Consider the following 17185-nt stretch of genomic DNA (forward strand, 5'->3'; position numbering starts at 1 on the left):
ATAATCGGGGGATATAATTTTTGCCTCCTGCCTGTGCTAGCACTGCAGTCCGTTAAAGCACTTAACGGGTCGCTAAAGTAACAAACATTGGTTGGTGAAATCGGCCCTTAGTGTAACTTGAAACTAAAGTGTATCGCCCTACTGCTCCTTACAATATTATAACATGTTATTGTTTTCTGTCCCAAAAAAATTAAATAAAAAATATGTTCGGTTAACCTACCTGGCGCAGAGGTGAGCGTTGTGGTATAAAGTTGGAGTTCCCGGCTTCCAGCAGGGGCAATGTGCGGATTTATAATTTCTGAATTTTCTCTTGTCTGATCCGGCAAAGACGTGCCGTTAACTGATTTAGCGTTCCGATACTAGGGCGCGTAGATACCGACTAGGGGTATGGTATTAATATAACTGTCATACTCCCTAACAGGGTAACCCACTACCATCTTAGACTGCATCATGCCTTACCACCAGGTGAATTTGCAGTCAAAGGTTAACTTGTAGTGGAATAAAAATAGTTGAATATCACTTGCATTATTACGATTGGCGCAGTGGGCAGCGACCCTGCTTTCTGAGTCAAAGGCCGTGGGTTCGATTCCCACAACTGGAAAATTTTTGTGTGATGAACAGGAATGTTTTTCAGTGTCTGGGTGTTTATATGTATTTTATAAGTATTTATGTATATTATAAATTTAAAAAAAATATCCATCAGTCATCTTAGCACCCATAACACAAGCTACGCTTACTTTGGGGCTTGATGGCGCAGTGTGTATTGTCGTAGTATATTTATTTATTTATTTACTAGCTATTGCCCGCGACTTCGTCTGCGTTAGATTTTGTTCTAAAAAAAATTAAAGTATTCAGTATCGCTAAATGAGGGGTTTGCTACTGTCTTCTGAGGAGTTCTGTCCTCTATCTCCAACCACATTCATCAGATCTACACAAAGTTTGGGCAAAATTAAACACATATTATATAACCTCTATAGTACAAAAATAATTATTTAAATCGGTTATAATTTGTCGGAGTTATGGAGTAAAATCATCAAAAACTTTCATCCCCTCTCCCAAAGGAACCGAACTTAATGTCTGGATAAAAAGTATCCTATATTAAGTAGTTTTTGCGTGAAAGCGTAACAAACAAACTTACATTAACATTTATAATATTAGTAGGGATTATCGGTAAAGCAAAATATCGTGAGGAAACCTGCTTTCCTCTAGAGTTCTCCACAATGTTCTCAAAGACATGTGAAGTCCACCAATCCGCACTCTGCCGGCGTGTAAATCCTGCTCATTCTGGAGGAGACCCGTGCCCTGTGGTGGGCCAGTAATGAATTGGTTATGATGACGATAAAGTTTGGGTACAAAAGAATAAGCACCATTGTACGCAAATTCAGGGCAAATTGAATTCTAATAATGTGAAAGAAGGTGCGTCTCTCTCCGAGTTGCGTGGGATTTTGGCACTTACAAAAGCCGATGTACGAACGTGACTCGCCTCGCTGTTCTGCCAATACGCCCACATATAGGCATACGTCCGAAGTAAATAATGATTTTTTATTTATTTATTGCACTACAAGTTAGCCCTTGATAAATTAATTGATAATTAATTTGTCGCAAAAACTTAAATATATTAGATATGACGTTATTAACAAACAGCAAACAATGAAACTGAAAAAAAAATTCCGCGTGTAGATCCTTACATTGAGACTTTAAAATTTTATTCTAATTATTTATCGTGTACTATATAGAACTCTGTGCCAGAAATTAAGTTGATTCGTTGCTCAGTTAGGGCGTTAAGGTTATACACACAAACAAACTAACAACACGCACTTTCGCGTTTATTTTCAGTAAGGATACACGCAATTATCAGGTTCAGATGAAGTTTTTTTTTTTTTTTAAGTTTCACTACTTGTAGCACATTGCACATACATGTTCGTTTTAAGCATTTAAATTTTACTTTAATTAATGGTGAAGGAAAGCATTATCATGAAATCCTTATGCCTGTGAGTTCTCCGTAAAGTTCTCAAAGGTGTGTGGATTTCAATCCTCACTGGGACAGCGTGGTGGAGACCCGTGCCCTGTAGTGGGCCGTTAATAGGTGGATATGATGACAGTTTAAATATAAAACCCATACTGTTTTAATATAACTGTCCAGTTGTGATGGACTAGTCACTAGAGCACAAAAAAAATTGGAAGTCTTCAGTGTCATCTTCGGTCTATTAATAGTCCACTGTGGTCATAGACTCACCATACAGGTGTATAGGATACGAAAAAATAAAGCGTCTTAAAGTATTTATTAACTAAAATGTTATTCCATAAAAAAATCTATTCTCGTCCGCGTCGCGTTCTATGTGAGACTATTTTGAAGACTGCCAAATTGTATTCATTGTTTAAATGTCAATGACGTTTCTTGCATAAGCTGTTAACATACCTACCGCTGTCTATGCACGAGAATAGCCAACAAATAATACTACTAACAACATTATATGGATGATTACCCAAGATGTCAAATCTTGGAGATGTCTCTTAAAAAGTACAAAGTTTGTATTAAACGTAAGCTTATAGAAAAGTCCTAGTATAAAGGACTACGTAAACGATAAAAAAGCTTGGGTGTGAACTATTGCTCTAACCAGGTTGCTCTTCTAATCATTTGAAATGGCAATGTGAGATGGTGAAACAAAAAAAAAATGATGGGGGCTTCTTCTTAGACCAGGACGCGTTTAGAACCCTCGCTGTAGTTTTAAGTTTACGAATATGTGTCACTCACACGCCATGATCTCACCACTGTGTGTTTCTCATGTAATGTACTCATCAAAAGTGCCACCTATGGGCCTACTTGAATAAAGATATTTTTGACTTTGACTTTGATTTGTGTAGCATAAACGAACCTTGCCCCGTACTATATAAAGACGGGACACGGACCCTAACAAATGCGATTAGCGGGTAAGGTCAAGAATATGCATCGGGTTTTCCTGTAGAATTTAAACACCTGAAGTAAGGCGTTTGGCGCTGTGAATTGGAAAGCTCGTTAAGACGTTGGTCTCGATAATTATCACCGTTTTGACATCATCCGCGATAAGTCAACCCACAGTCAACCTTAAAGGATAGACATATGCTGTCGCGACTTTGTTTTAACTTTATCATACATGCTTTTATCGAAACTTGAACAACAACATTGAGAAAAGAAAACCCGATTTTGGAACATTATTCATTCGTGCTATGCTCCTTTTAGTCATAGCGTTATGATATATAGCTTATAGGCTTTCTCGATAAATGGGCTATCCAACACTGAAATAACTTTTTAAAACGGACCATTAGTTACTGAGATCATCGCGTTCAAGTACACAAACCAACTCTTCAGCTTTATATATTATGGATCAGCGTAATGGGTCTTACCGATTAGTATGACTCGTTTGTGGTAATTAATGAAACCGGTGCCCGTTTCCACTAACGACGAATACAGAAATGCATAAATAAGTAACGCTTTATCTAAGGATATTCCTGGCATACATCTACATTTAAGCAATAGTTATCACCTAAGAGTTGTTGAAACGTTTTTTTTCTATAGCAGCTCCTAAATCATTAGCAATCGATTTAGGTGACTCCTAGGTTTAGGGAAAACGGGCTATAGACACCGACAAATAGGTAACTCCGGTACCGATACGCATTCTAGACCCGAACCATATAGTATCCAAGATACCGAATAGTATCCAAGACGTCGTAAACCGCATTGGAATACGGTAGACTGCGAGGCAACAAAGAGTTAAAAATAACTAGTAAAGGTCAAGGCGCAATATAACAATGTACAGTTTAATAAGTTACTACTATGTGCGCAAATATAATTTTTAGGGTTTCGCCTTTAACGAACCCTTATATTTAAACCTAGTCCGCTTGTCACAAAGCTATTTTAAAGAAAAAACATTACATATAAAAGGGGTTTGAATATTTTAGTATAAAGCCTAGGCCTATACCTACTGGCCGCTATAATTTTTTTCACAAAATAGCGTTCACACGTAAAAACTAGACTGATCCATAGCTGCAGCAGCTAGTGTTATTATACAAATATTTTTTAGGTTTCTGAGATTATAGCTTATCATAGTTTTAATGAATTTAGTGAATAAACTTAACTAAAATAGACAATTCTTGAGTCTGAGCAGTGATAGCCTAGTGGGTAAAGCTGCGGCTTCCCATTCGGGGGACCGAGTTCGAACCCCAGCATGCACCTCTAACTTTCCTGAGTTACGTGAGTGTTAAGCTACTAAAATATCACTTGCTTCAACGGTGAAGGAAAACATCGTGAGTAAACCTGCATGCCCGAGAGTTCTCCAATACTTTACGTTGGAGGTCCCTGGTTCGATTCCCAGTGGGGCAATTTGAGAATTTATAATTTCTGAATTTATTTCAAGAAGGCCTAATATAAGAAATACAATATACGTATAAATATACTTAAATATATTTATACAGGTTATTTAATTTTTATTATGTGTAAACAAGTAATATAAACGCGTGATTTTGAAGTGGCCCAAATATGTTTGCTAATGTATTTATAACAATCGCGTGACTATCGCCAATTCATACTTGCAAATAATACTGGATTACGTAAATGGTATTTAATGTTACGATTGTCTATTCAACAAGAACAGCGGTCTTATACGTGGGAGGTCCAGGTTCGACCCGCGGCAGCGGCAATTTTATAAATATATGTTTTTTTTTATTTTCCTTTTTTTTTCCCTAGTCTGGTTTTCGGCCGTGGCTTTTGACTACCCTACTAACAAATACGAGCCGCCAAGCGTTTAAACGTTCCGGTACGATGCCATGTAGAAACCATTTACGAACCAAGTATGGCACTTACCTCTAACAGGTTAGCCCGCTACCATCTTAGACTGCAACTTCAACTACCATCTGGTGTGATTGAAGTCAAAACTTTAGGAAAATCGAAACTTTTTTCGAAATTAGAACTTTAAAACACACTTCTAACACACATTTAGAGATGGATTTCCGGGATAAAACTAAGTCTACATCACTCCTTATACAGTCCCCTTCATATATGTTAAAGTCTCATCAAAATCGAAACAGTCGTTCAAGATTAGCGAGCACAAACATATACGTAGGACATAATTGAATAAAACAGAATGTCTCAGTTATGCTTTCATTAAAATCGTCATAATATGAGCTTAATAAGAGAAAGTTATTTCAAAATCACATACACTTATACTTTTATATATATATATACGTATATGTATAGACGCGAAAGTGTGTTTGTTGCGTTGACCGCACTCTGCAGCGACGATGACGACGTGATTTTTGCATAGAGATAGTAAAGACGCCGACGAGTGACATATAACCTACTTTTTATCCCGGGAAAATATATCCGCGCTGCTTCATCAACAGTCTAGAACTCAGTCTGTTGTCCCAATGCAGGGAACAGGTCTCCTCTATTATAGGAGAAGGTTCTAGATGATTTAGTCTCACTTACGCGGTAAAAAGCGGTGGTAGCCTAGTGACAGCTAGTAGTGTTAAGGGCTTCGCTTTCACTTTCGGGGTGCCGAATACCAGCACGCACCTCTAACTTTTCTAAGTTAAAGTGCGTTTTAAGCAATTAAAATATCACTTGCTACAACGGCGAAGGAAAACATCCCGAGGAAACCTGCAAGCCTGAGAGTTCTCCGCGGATTGTTGCTAGCTCACAAACTTTTCCCATTTTCTTCATTTGCGTAAAATGGCTAAAGTTTGTGAGCTAGTGTGTGAGATGTTCGCGGGGTGTTTTCACTGTTTTTGGACACAAAGCACTGCATACAATAATGGCTTAATGGTTTATGTATGTTTTTAATTCCGAGCGAATACATATTTCGCTTATTATAAACCTGTCTCTTTTCCTCCAGGTGTGAGGTCCTGCGTGTCTTCAACAGTCCGTTACTGGCACGCCAGCTGGTGGGGAGCGCCCGTCGGGGACCTACATCAGACATTGTGGGGCACGTTGCCAGAAATCCTTGCATCAAGGCATTTAAACTTCACCAGGTAAGCTTTTTAGGCAATAAGATACAGTATACTTTGCAGTCAGTGTGACCAGGGTAGGCATGATGCAGGAACTTCGAAAATAAACAGCAAACAATGTGAGATGGTGATAACAAAAAAAACATCCGGCTAAGTTTGTTGTGGGCTTCTTAGACCAGGACGTGTTTGGAACCCTCGTAGCTTTAGTTTTGATATTACGAATATGGTTATCGCCATCATCTCACTACCGTGTGCTGCTCATGTAATGTACGCATCAAAAGTGCAGATACATTGTGTTTGAATTGATGAATGGCAATACTATAGGTATGTATAGCACAGCATAAAATCGGAGCTTGTGAAATACCAGCGCGTAAATTACTTACGTCAGAAGAAAGATTCATTGATTATACGCGTATGTTCCTTTCGTGTGAGTAATACGCGGAAAAAATAGGGATTTACGAGTACAGCATGGTACAGGAAAAACACCAATTATTACAATTTTATCGAACTTATAAGTACCTTATATATATTAGGAGTTACATCGCGACCGAGACTTAAGACAGACACGTGTCGCCTGACGCAACTAGAGGTATACTTAAAATATAGTTTCATGTCTCGCTGAAAATAGATGAAAATTATTTTTTTAAAACTGCAAGCCGATTACATAAAAGTTGAAAACAATATTAGATAAGTATAAAAAAATTAAACCCTTATGTTTAATAAACAAGATGTTATTTTAACAAAAAGGCGTAGTCGGTGGCCACCGTAGTGGTAGTCGACTTGAGTTTTGTTATGCGTTAGTTGAAAGGCTGTAACATAGGCAACTTTTTATTCCAGGAAAACAAACGGTTCCCACGGGTAAAAACGGTAATAGACGAAAAACGCTGCAAGAACCGGTGGATTGTTAGGTGGTTTTCAAACGTTACCAATAGTGACTGCGTAAAAGATCCTACGGTGTTCTAGTTGAGTATAATATGTGGCCACCGACTGCGCCACAACTTTAAAATTCGAGAGTTGAAGAAACCATTATGTGCAGGTTATTATTAGTGGTATTTAAACATATTTAAAATTTGATGTATGTTCACAAAAATATTTCTAATTGTAATGAAAAAACTGCAGTAACTTGTTTATTAGAAGTAAGAATAAACTTGCAGTGCAATATACTAGGCTGCATAAAATTAGTAACTCGGTCGTTCAAAGGAAATTGCAAACAATTTTACAATTAACTACCGGTTGACATTTTGGAGGTATCTCTTAGTTCAAAGTTTGAATTAAACGTAAGCCCATAGAAAAGTCCTGTTATAATTTAAAGGATTGCGTAAGCGATAAAAAATCTTGGGCGGAAATTTTTGCTCTAACCATGCAGGCTAGCATGCGATAACGAGATAATAATGAAGCCAATACCTACAATATGAGTACCTTCAAATCAAGAGTGAATAGGCATCGTCTAGGCAAGCGCGCTCAGCCTAAGCAGGATCATCTCTTACAATCAGGTGTGATCGCAGTCAAGCGCTCGTCTATAAACATTAAAAAAACAAATATGTTTGTTGGTAGGTACGCTACTCGCGGTCACGAGTCACGGGCATTAAATGTAGTAATCGAGCGTTCAATTGTTTTGATTCAAAACAACGTATACAATTCCTACTATTGTTTAATTTGCCAATAGAAAATAACCGTGTTAAGTAGACCGAATAAGCGAGGTCTACAAATACTCAAGTATGTTTGCACTTTGTTAGTTTTTTAGGGCACCGTATACAAAGGGTCCACCAATCCGCACTGGGCTAGCGTGGTGGACTGCGGCCTTAACCCCTTCTCATTGTGGGGGGAGCCCCGTGCCTTGTAGTAATGGGTTGATACGAGGGCTCAAAGGACCTAGGCTCCTATTATTAGGACTCCGCTGTCCGTCGCGTCGGTCTGTCACCAGGCTGTATCTCATTAACGGTGATAGTTAGATGGAAAAAGAAATAACGTTATTCTTGACCATATAACTGATTCAATTCTTATCAGCTGTAAAATTTTAGTGCTTTTCAGTGTTGATTCGATATGGTGTGCGTTGACCGTTATCGTGCTCTGTGGGGCACGGAGACGGTGTTTGAATAAATTTCCTAATTCTGTTAATGAATGCACTTTTGGTTGATAAGAGGGCTCGAAGGGTATAACGCGACCCTACTATTAGGACTCCGCTGTCCGTCACGTCGGTCTGTCACCAGGCTGTATCTCATTAACGGTGATAGTTAGATGGAAAAAGAAATAACGTTATTCTTGACCATATAACTGATTCAATTCTTATCAGCTGTAAAATTTTAGTGCTTTTCAGTGTTGATTCGATATGGTGTGCGTTGACCGTTATCGTGCTCTGTGGGGCACGGAGACGGTGTTTGAATAAATTTCCTAATTCTGTTAATGAATGCACATTTGGTTAATAAGAGGGCTCGAAGGGTATAACGCGACCCTACTATTAGGACTCCGCTGTCCGTCGCGTCGGTCTGTCACCAGGCTGTATCTCACTAACGGTGATAGTTAGACGGTTGAAATTTTCACAGATGATCTATTTCTGTTGCCGCTATAACCTAGATGTGTAAGGGAGCTCCCATACAACAAACTTTTTTGTACGATATTGATTACGGCATCAAGTAGACTCTTGAATATATTCACATTATATTAAGTTATATACTCGTTGGAAAAAATATAAAATTAAATTAAATAAATCAATTTAAGGGGGGCTCCCATAACGACATGAGTTTTTTTTGTTGTTTTTATATAAATAATTGTACGGAACCCTTCGTGTGCGATTCCGTCTCGCACTTGGGCAGTTTTTTTATGCCGTCAAACGCATTGCCTTCATTGCAATCTTACCAGGTTAGGTTGATGATGATAAGGGATGATGTAGTCTATAATCGGGCTTACCGGTTTGGAATCCCTAATCGGCTTCTAAGCTACATCGCACCGGAACATCGTAATCGTAGGATGGTGATTAGCCATGGCCGAAGCCTGCCAGCAGATGGGAAAATCTTTCGTCTGTGGGGCTTTTATAAAAGTACACATATTCCGAAATGAGGTTAAAATGAATGAAGTTCGTTACAGCGAATAAAGGAATTACGTTATTCTTGACCATATTACTGATTTAATTCTTATCACCTGTAAAATTTCACTGCTTTTCAGTGTTGATTCGATATGGTGTGCGATGACCGTTAACGTGCTCTGTGGGGCACGGCGGGGACGGTGTTTGAATAACGCTAATTTGCTAATTCTGTTAATGAATGCACATTTCCTGTGCACCACAAAGAAATTGTATTTTCAGAGATATAAATTGCACTATACAGCAAGGCAGAGGGTAGTTGCAATCGCTGCCCTGACAAATTTCCGACGCGGGAATCGAACCCAGCAATTCGTGATTGCTATTAAAACATGGTCACCACAAGGCCAAGAAGGTTTTTTAAAAACAATGTCTAGACGCATTTAATTAATTATTAAAATAATTCACGATTATGTCAGTACGCTTGCATATATGTATATATGAAATATTCATTATTATGACTCATACAGGAAGTCAAATGACCGTCAGTAATAATACACCTACTCCTGGTAAATCCGGTGCCGCACCTTCTTAACATAATAGTAGTAAGCTCTGCAGAGTTCGTGACAGAGCTCGTCCAGCAAAGAACTGCCGCCACGCTTATTTCTGCCGCTAAGCAGCATTACTGTGTTCCGGTGTGAAGGGCGTGGTTTCCGGTGTAACTACAGGCACATGAGGCTTAAAACCTATGCCTCAAGTCGACGGAAACAGGGCAGTTGCAGTAAGTGTTCCTGGAATGCTTTCCGAAGTGTATACTCTGCCGCTTAGCAGCAGGTGGGCAGCGGCGTGCATAGAGGGTATGCACAGGGTATGCAGATGATATATAATGAAGAAAATCTCCAGTATTAGTTATAAATAACTTAAGGATAGGCAGTTATAAAAGCCTACCCTCAAGTATTTATAACTCGTAGTGGAGCGTTTTCTTAATTTTGTATCATCTGCATACCCTGCGCATACCCTCTATGCACGCCACTCCAGGTGGGCCATCTGCTTTGACCGTCGATTAATACTTTACAAAAACATACATTTAGGTTATATATATACATATAGGTAAAGATGGCGTAATGTACGTAATTGTTTATGACGTCAGGCTTGCAATTAATGCGATTGTTCGGCGAAATGATACACCTTTGTACATATTGATTTTGAACTGAGTTAAAAATACTTTTTCATTAGGTTTGAAATTTTCTTTAGGTATTGAATAGTAGTGCTCCCTCAACCTGTATAGTTTTAATGCCATACTTTGTTCTAGTCTTGGGTAATCTTAATTTATGCCTATTTCATGTATTTAGATGTGATTCAGTTTTAAAAGTAATTTGTGTATGTATGACTTCGGTAGGTATTTGCCTGACTATATATTCATGTTTTGTATTGATACAACTGGCTAAGGCAAAGCATGTTAGTTTTTTTTATAAAGTTCTTTGGTATGATAACGATTATCTAGTTGAAAAAAGGTTTTCAAAAGGAGAAATAATCATAATGTTTCTAATTCTTATGAACGTGTGTATTGTCTAATTCCTAAACGGCTAGATCAATTTGGATACAAGTTTTTGTGTATATTTCACCGGGATCCCGTATGGTTTGATATATAATTAGACCCGGTAAGAGTGCTATAAATTGGAGTGCCGTAAATTTTCTCCTGCCTTATTTTAATAATAAGGTTTTCTGTACTATTATATGTATATTAATATATTAATTTAATACATGAATTAAAAGTCAACATCATTATATCAACCCATTACCCAACCACTAAAGCGCAAGTGTCTCCTTTTTCAATGAGATGGGGGTTAAATCTATAGACCACCACGCTAGCCCATTGTGGATTGGTGGACTTTACTTACACACTTTTGTTTACATTATAAAGAACTTTGGGGTATGCAGGTTTCTACTCCATTTCCTTCACCATTAAAGCAAGTGATATTATAATTGCTTGAAACGCATATAACTTAGATAAGTTAACAGTGTGTGCTGGGATTCGAACTCGGCCCCGCGAAATTGAAGCTAAAGTCCTAACCTCTAGGCTATCACCGCTTTCAGTATACTGTCGTATACTGTATACTGCCAGTAGTAACTAAGATTGTATCGTCGTAAATAGAAATAGTTGTAAAATCAAAAAGTGCACGCCTCATAGTCTCATTCACTACAATAAAATTGAGATTATTTGTAAATAATAATTAAACTACATCTAAGTTATATATATACATATAGGTAAAGATGGCGTAATATATATATATATTACGGCGTAATATATATATATATTACGGCGTAATATATATATATATTACGCCATACGCCATACGGCTATAACTAAATACACTGAAAAGTAATAAGCTTCTATTTCTCAAAATACTGAAGCCTATAAAAAATAACCAACTCGATAAGTGAAGTATTTCGCTCGTTATCGTGACCACAAGTTACGGGATCCGCACATACAGACACACGGACGTCCACGACAGACCTTTTTTAAACAATGTTTTTATTAATTTAAATAGTAAAAAGAGATTTAAAAATATCATGACTGCTAAAAATAGTGTTTTTTTTCAACATTTGTCTATTTATATTCACTTATAAAAGCAATGAAGAATATAAAAGTGACATTTTAAGTTGGAGAATCACTCGGTGTGCGTAAACTGACAGTAATTCAGTAGTTAAACAACGCTTCAACTCTTCGCTTATGATGCGTGCAAAAATATAAAAGAAGATAAATAATACGAGTATATCGTGTCCATCCAACCTAAGTTATATTCCAAGTTTAAACAAACAATTCATACGTCCCGTTACTAAGTTCTGCGAAAGTCAATATGTCATCCACTAGAGGCCATATTGAGGGCAAAGAAGAAAACGAAAGTCAATTGGACTGACCGCGGACTAGGGGACTGTGTCAAGTGAGGTATTATTGAGTGGGGCTTTTAAAATCATATTTACGTTTTCAACTGACTAACAAGGAGCTTATTTTACAATTGGTCACGTCTAATATTTATATCTTTACTAGCTGTTGCCCGCGACTTCTACTGAGTTTGATTTTGTTTTTTTATGTGGCATCCAATTTAGTTGTAGTTCTAAAAAAATTTAAAGTATTCAGTCTCGCTAAGCCTTAAATGAGGGGTTTGCTGCTGTCCGCTGAGAAGTTCTGTCCTCTATCTCCAACCACATTCAGATCTACACAAAGTTTGGGCAAAATTAAAAACATATTATAACTTCTATAATAAAAAAATAATTATTTAAATCGGTTATAATTTGACGGATTAAAGGTGTAAAATCGTCAAACACTCATCCCCTCTCCTAAAGGAGAGGCGAGCTTAATGTCGGGATAAAAAGTATCCTAAATTACTTCTAACACTTCCAAGAATATGTGTACAAAGTGTCATGTGGATCCGTTAAGTAGTTTTTGCGTGTAAGCGTAACAAACAAACATACATTGACATTTATAATATTAGTAGGAATTTCTATACTTCTGTATCTATTATAATACAAAGAAGAAAATTTGCTTTGTAAACAAAACCTTTGTAATCGTTAAATTCTGAGACTACTAAATAGAATTTAAATTTTTTTTCACTATCTCAAAGCTATTTTATCCAGAAGTAACATAGGCTATTATTTCTTACTAACGTACTTATAAGATTTCAATCGGGAATAAATAGTATTTGTAAACTAAGCCAAAAGCGCGGTAACGTGTTGCTTTAGCCGTGTGAATATTTGACTTGTTATACATTAATATTATGTAGTTGAAATAAAGTTATAGACTTCAATTTTAATTAATTTTGTCCTTGATAGCATGTTTTTTGAGCGCTTAGTATAGGGCAGGGCTTTCCAACCTGGGGTGCTGTATAAAGTACAGAGGTGCACCGCGAGGCGCTCCTTTAGTATTTCAAAAGTAATTCTTGTCCTAGCTATTATAATATAACTAGCTAAGTTAGGGCGCGGGCGCCGCGCCACGCCGCGCCGTGACAAATTTCTTAACTTGTAAGTGCGCCTGCGCACTGCGTGAGCCTTGGGAGCCCCTGGCTTAGCAGGAAGGATAGTATTGTGACCCAACAATATTAGCTTTTAATTTTTAAAGCTTAAATAAACATTTTATTATGACGGGTCTCCACGAGGACTTCTCGTGGCAATGAGTGGGGCACATAGCTTGGAGAACCGATGAACGTTGGGGTCCCTAGGTGCTGGAATGGCGATCCCGCTCGGTTACAAGCAGCGTTGGTCGACCTCTAAATTGGTAGACAGACGTCATCAAACGAGTCGATGGGAGGGTCGTAGATTTTGGTACGTCCTACAAAAGACCTATGTCCAGCTGTGGACGTCAATCGACGAAGATAGACGTGTGCCGAAAACGCGAGTCAACGAGTGATGATGGCTAGGTAGAATAGTAGAGGCCGAAGAAGACCTAGAAGTCGGTGGAGTCAAAGGAGCATGGAGTGGGTTCTGGGAGTTCGGGAAACTGCTTCTGACCGTCTTCCATGGAGAAATTATCTTGACCAAGCCAAGCTCCACCCAGAGCTGTAGAGCTTTAGTTATGATGACTAGAGACGCTATATGGGGACAAAGAAAAACAAAAAACTCGGGGGAAGAGATTTGTTAAGACATATTTGCGCTTAAAACTTACTCACATCTCAAGGCTGGGATCTAGTTGACCCCATTGATATTTCAAGTATAAATAACAGTGCAACGAGTTCTACGAATGTCAATATGCCAATCATTATAGAAGTTCAATGAGTACAAAAAAACCAGTATATTTGACTACCTATAGTTATTTCGCGTTAATAAAATAGTGAGTCATCGACTAACAGGCTCAAGCAGGCAAGAAAAAATATAGTATTAATGTCTATGTATGGTAATGTGAAAGATCTATTCGCGCATTTTAGAAGTAAGACCAACTTGTATGTCGTCACGGTAATCGGTATGACGCCTTTTTTATGCCGTCGTCCTCCCATACTTATTCTGTAGGTCTAATTGCATTAAAAAATATAAGAAAAATAATATTTTATTAGTTACAAGTTAACATTCAATACACATCATCCCCTGCCTATTTCTCCCACTGTTGGGAACAGACCTCATCTCTCGTTGGAGAGCGGAAATTCGCTACCTCACCCACGAAGCTGCTCTCATGCGGGTTGGCGGGTTTTACTGTTAACGGTTATTACCACTTGTTTTGATTTAACTGGGACCGAAGACATGACACGCCAATTACCTCAATACCTAATAATTTTAAACCGACCCGGATATTGATCCCAGTATCTCGTGTTCCGTAGTTTTATACGCTAACTACTGGACAGACGCGGCAGTTACACACCCATACATCCGTTTATTATTAATACCAGTAGCATACGGGTTTTAAATGTAAACCGCCTAACCATCGTCGGTTCGTTACCGTTTAATCTCGGCGTCTGTTTTTTGCAACCGTGTCACGAGGTCTCCATTAAAGTCAATATGGCGACCTCTAGACATCATATTGAAACAAAGAAGAAAACGCGAGTCAATGAACTGTGTCATTTGAGTCATTGGATATTTAGTGCACAAATAAGAATTTTCATATTTATAATATTTTAAACGTTTTTTATACAAATCTATGTCACTTATACAAATCGATTTGTATAATAAGTAAGCTGAAAAACGTATTTTTTCAAAAATATCTTTTGGTAGAATATTATGTACATAGTTGTACTTGCTCGAACTGTTTTTGCTCCAAGTTTAGCTCTTGTCTTAGCCATTTGATATTTGCCATTTGACGGACGATTGGCGCAGTGGACAGCGACCCTGCTTTCTGATTCCAAGGCCGTGGGTTCGATTCCCACAACTGTAAAATGTATGTGTGATGAAAATGAACGTTTTTCAGTGGCTGGGTGTTTATGTGTATTAATGTATATTATTCATAAAAATATTCATTAGTCGTCTTAGTACCCATAAAATAAGCTACGCTTACATTGAGGCTGGATGGTGATGTGTGTATTGTCGTAGTATAATATGTATTACTTGTAATTATTATTATTTGTAATTGTGTTTGGTTTGTGCAAAATATGTTTGTGATCTAGTTTTTAATGTGATCTGAGTGTTTACAAATTGAGAGAGTATTTTTGAAACTAATAAGCATGTTTTGTACTTATCAATGAATAGTTTTTTTTAATTTACTTCTTTTATCAACAAAGTTTCTAATAATTTGTATTGGGATAGTTGAAAATCTTTTAAATATAGTTTTATGATCACATTCCCATATTAATATTAAAAATTCCAATAAAGGCTTGGCTAGTGAATTATTAATGATAATTCGTACTTGATATAGTACACTTATGATGATGATGAAATATTATAAGCATTAGACATGCAAAAGTAGTGAATGTTTGAAGTTTAAACAAACATCCATTCGACCCGCTAACCGTCGTCGGTTCGTTGCCATTGAATCGTAGCGCCTGCGTTTCGCAACCACGTGCCACGAGGTCTCAACACGCAGGGGTGCCAAAAGTCTCGGGATACAATTTTGATTCGGATGGACAGTAGCTGGTGAACAACTTTAAGGGTTTGCTGTCAACTTGTTTTTTTACTTGTCCCCACCGTCGCTGAAGGGTGGGGACAAGTGTGGAGGTCGTAACTAAGGCCTGGGAAGGGGAGACAGCTATTGACGGCAGTGACTGAAAACCCCTGAAACTGTATTCCGACGTTATACCATGTTTGTTCAGGTTGAATAATCATTTATTTCTCATAAACAATTATTTTTCATATTCACTTACAGAGAAATGGTATTGATCTAATATTTTTTGATTAGCAATCATATTAAACTTATTATACGGTATACATATAAATTATTTAAAATCTACCCTCAGAATCTTCGATATCAGTAGGTTGCGAAATGCGAAGTCGTTGCCATAGTGTAACTATAAGCGGTATTACAACTGAGAAAGTACGCGATTTTTTAGTTTGCGTTAAAAAATTGTAAACGATTTCGCATTTTTGTTTGTAAGACGTTAACCGTATGAATTAACACGAATTAAAAATTGGCGTGTTGGCTTAAATTATTAGAATTTAACTCTGCTCTCTCTCTCTCTCTCGCGCTCTCTTTCTACCTCTCTCTCTACCGTCCCTCTCTCTCTCCCCTCTCCCACAATAAAAAAGGTCTCCTCCCACAATAAGAAGGGTTTAGGCCGTAGTCCACCACGCTGGCCCAGTGCGAATTGGCGGAATCCACACGCCTTTGAGAACATTATGGAGAACACTCAGACATACAGGTTTTTTCACAATGTTTTCCTTAACCGTTGAGCCAAACGATATTTTAATTATAAGAAAAATTGCGTGCTTGCTGGGATTCACACTCGGCCCACCGAAAGTGAAACCGGAGTCCTAACCATTTTCTATCGCTTCGGTGAGTCATTATTACATTGCAATTAAAAAAACCTCGATTGATTGCACAAACCGTCCGACAACCCTACGTCACCTAACAACATATCGTGTGCTAATCACTTGGAAACAATGCTTGACTGCAACTTGCTTTTATGTAATTTTTTTGCATTAAATTATTGCTATTGAAGCCATACATAACATTCGTTGTTAAAAAAAACTACGTTGTGAGCTCAGCTTGTGTGTAGCCATGCAAAATGTATCTACCTCCAAGCCAGTGGCGTGCACTGGGTTTCTTACCAGGGTATGCATACGGCAGGAAAATTGCATAAAGTGGCAAAAATCCTCCTCTTATACGAATCCCTACTAATATTATAGTCCCGACTATATATCTAATCCCTACTATATTTGAAGATTTTACACCATAACTCCGACAAATTATAACCGATTTAAATAATTATTTTTGTACTATAGAGGTTATAATATGTTTTTAATTTTGCCCAAACTTTGTTTAATCTGATAAATGTGGTTGGAGATAGAGGACAGAACTCCTCAGCGGACAGCAGCAAACCCCTCATTTAAGGCTTAGCGATACTGAATACTTTAAATACTTGACGTTTCAAAAGTGTTTATATTAGGCCTACTTGAAATAATGAAATTTGAATTTGACTTAGGTAATTATTTTCTATTATATATACCAAAACTTTCTTTAACCCGTGACGCAAAAACTACGAGGTGTTATAATTTTGACATGGCTCTATGTGTGTGTGTGTGTATGTGTGTGTTTGAAAGGTGAATAAG

The 17185-nt window shown here is 37.7% G+C and overlaps 1 protein-coding gene across 2 annotated transcripts in view; it reads left to right on the forward strand.

Moving 5' to 3' along the window:
• The window catches only part of LOC120632255 (cell growth regulator with RING finger domain protein 1-like), a 43368-nt gene that overhangs the window by 13235 nt on the left and 12948 nt on the right, over positions 1–17185 (forward strand). For both annotated transcript variants that reach the window (XR_005659073.1, XM_039902076.1), the window contains exon 3: positions 5871–6006. Coding sequence is in view for 1 of the 2 variants with exons in the window: in XM_039902076.1 (XP_039758010.1) it covers positions 5871–6006 (136 nt within the window). In the remaining variant the exon portion in view is untranslated. The remainder of the gene's footprint in view (positions 1–5870; positions 6007–17185) is intronic.

This window comes from Pararge aegeria, chromosome 19, assembly GCF_905163445.1.
Source record: "Pararge aegeria chromosome 19, ilParAegt1.1, whole genome shotgun sequence".
Taxonomy (NCBI): Eukaryota; Metazoa; Arthropoda; class Insecta; order Lepidoptera; family Nymphalidae; genus Pararge; species Pararge aegeria.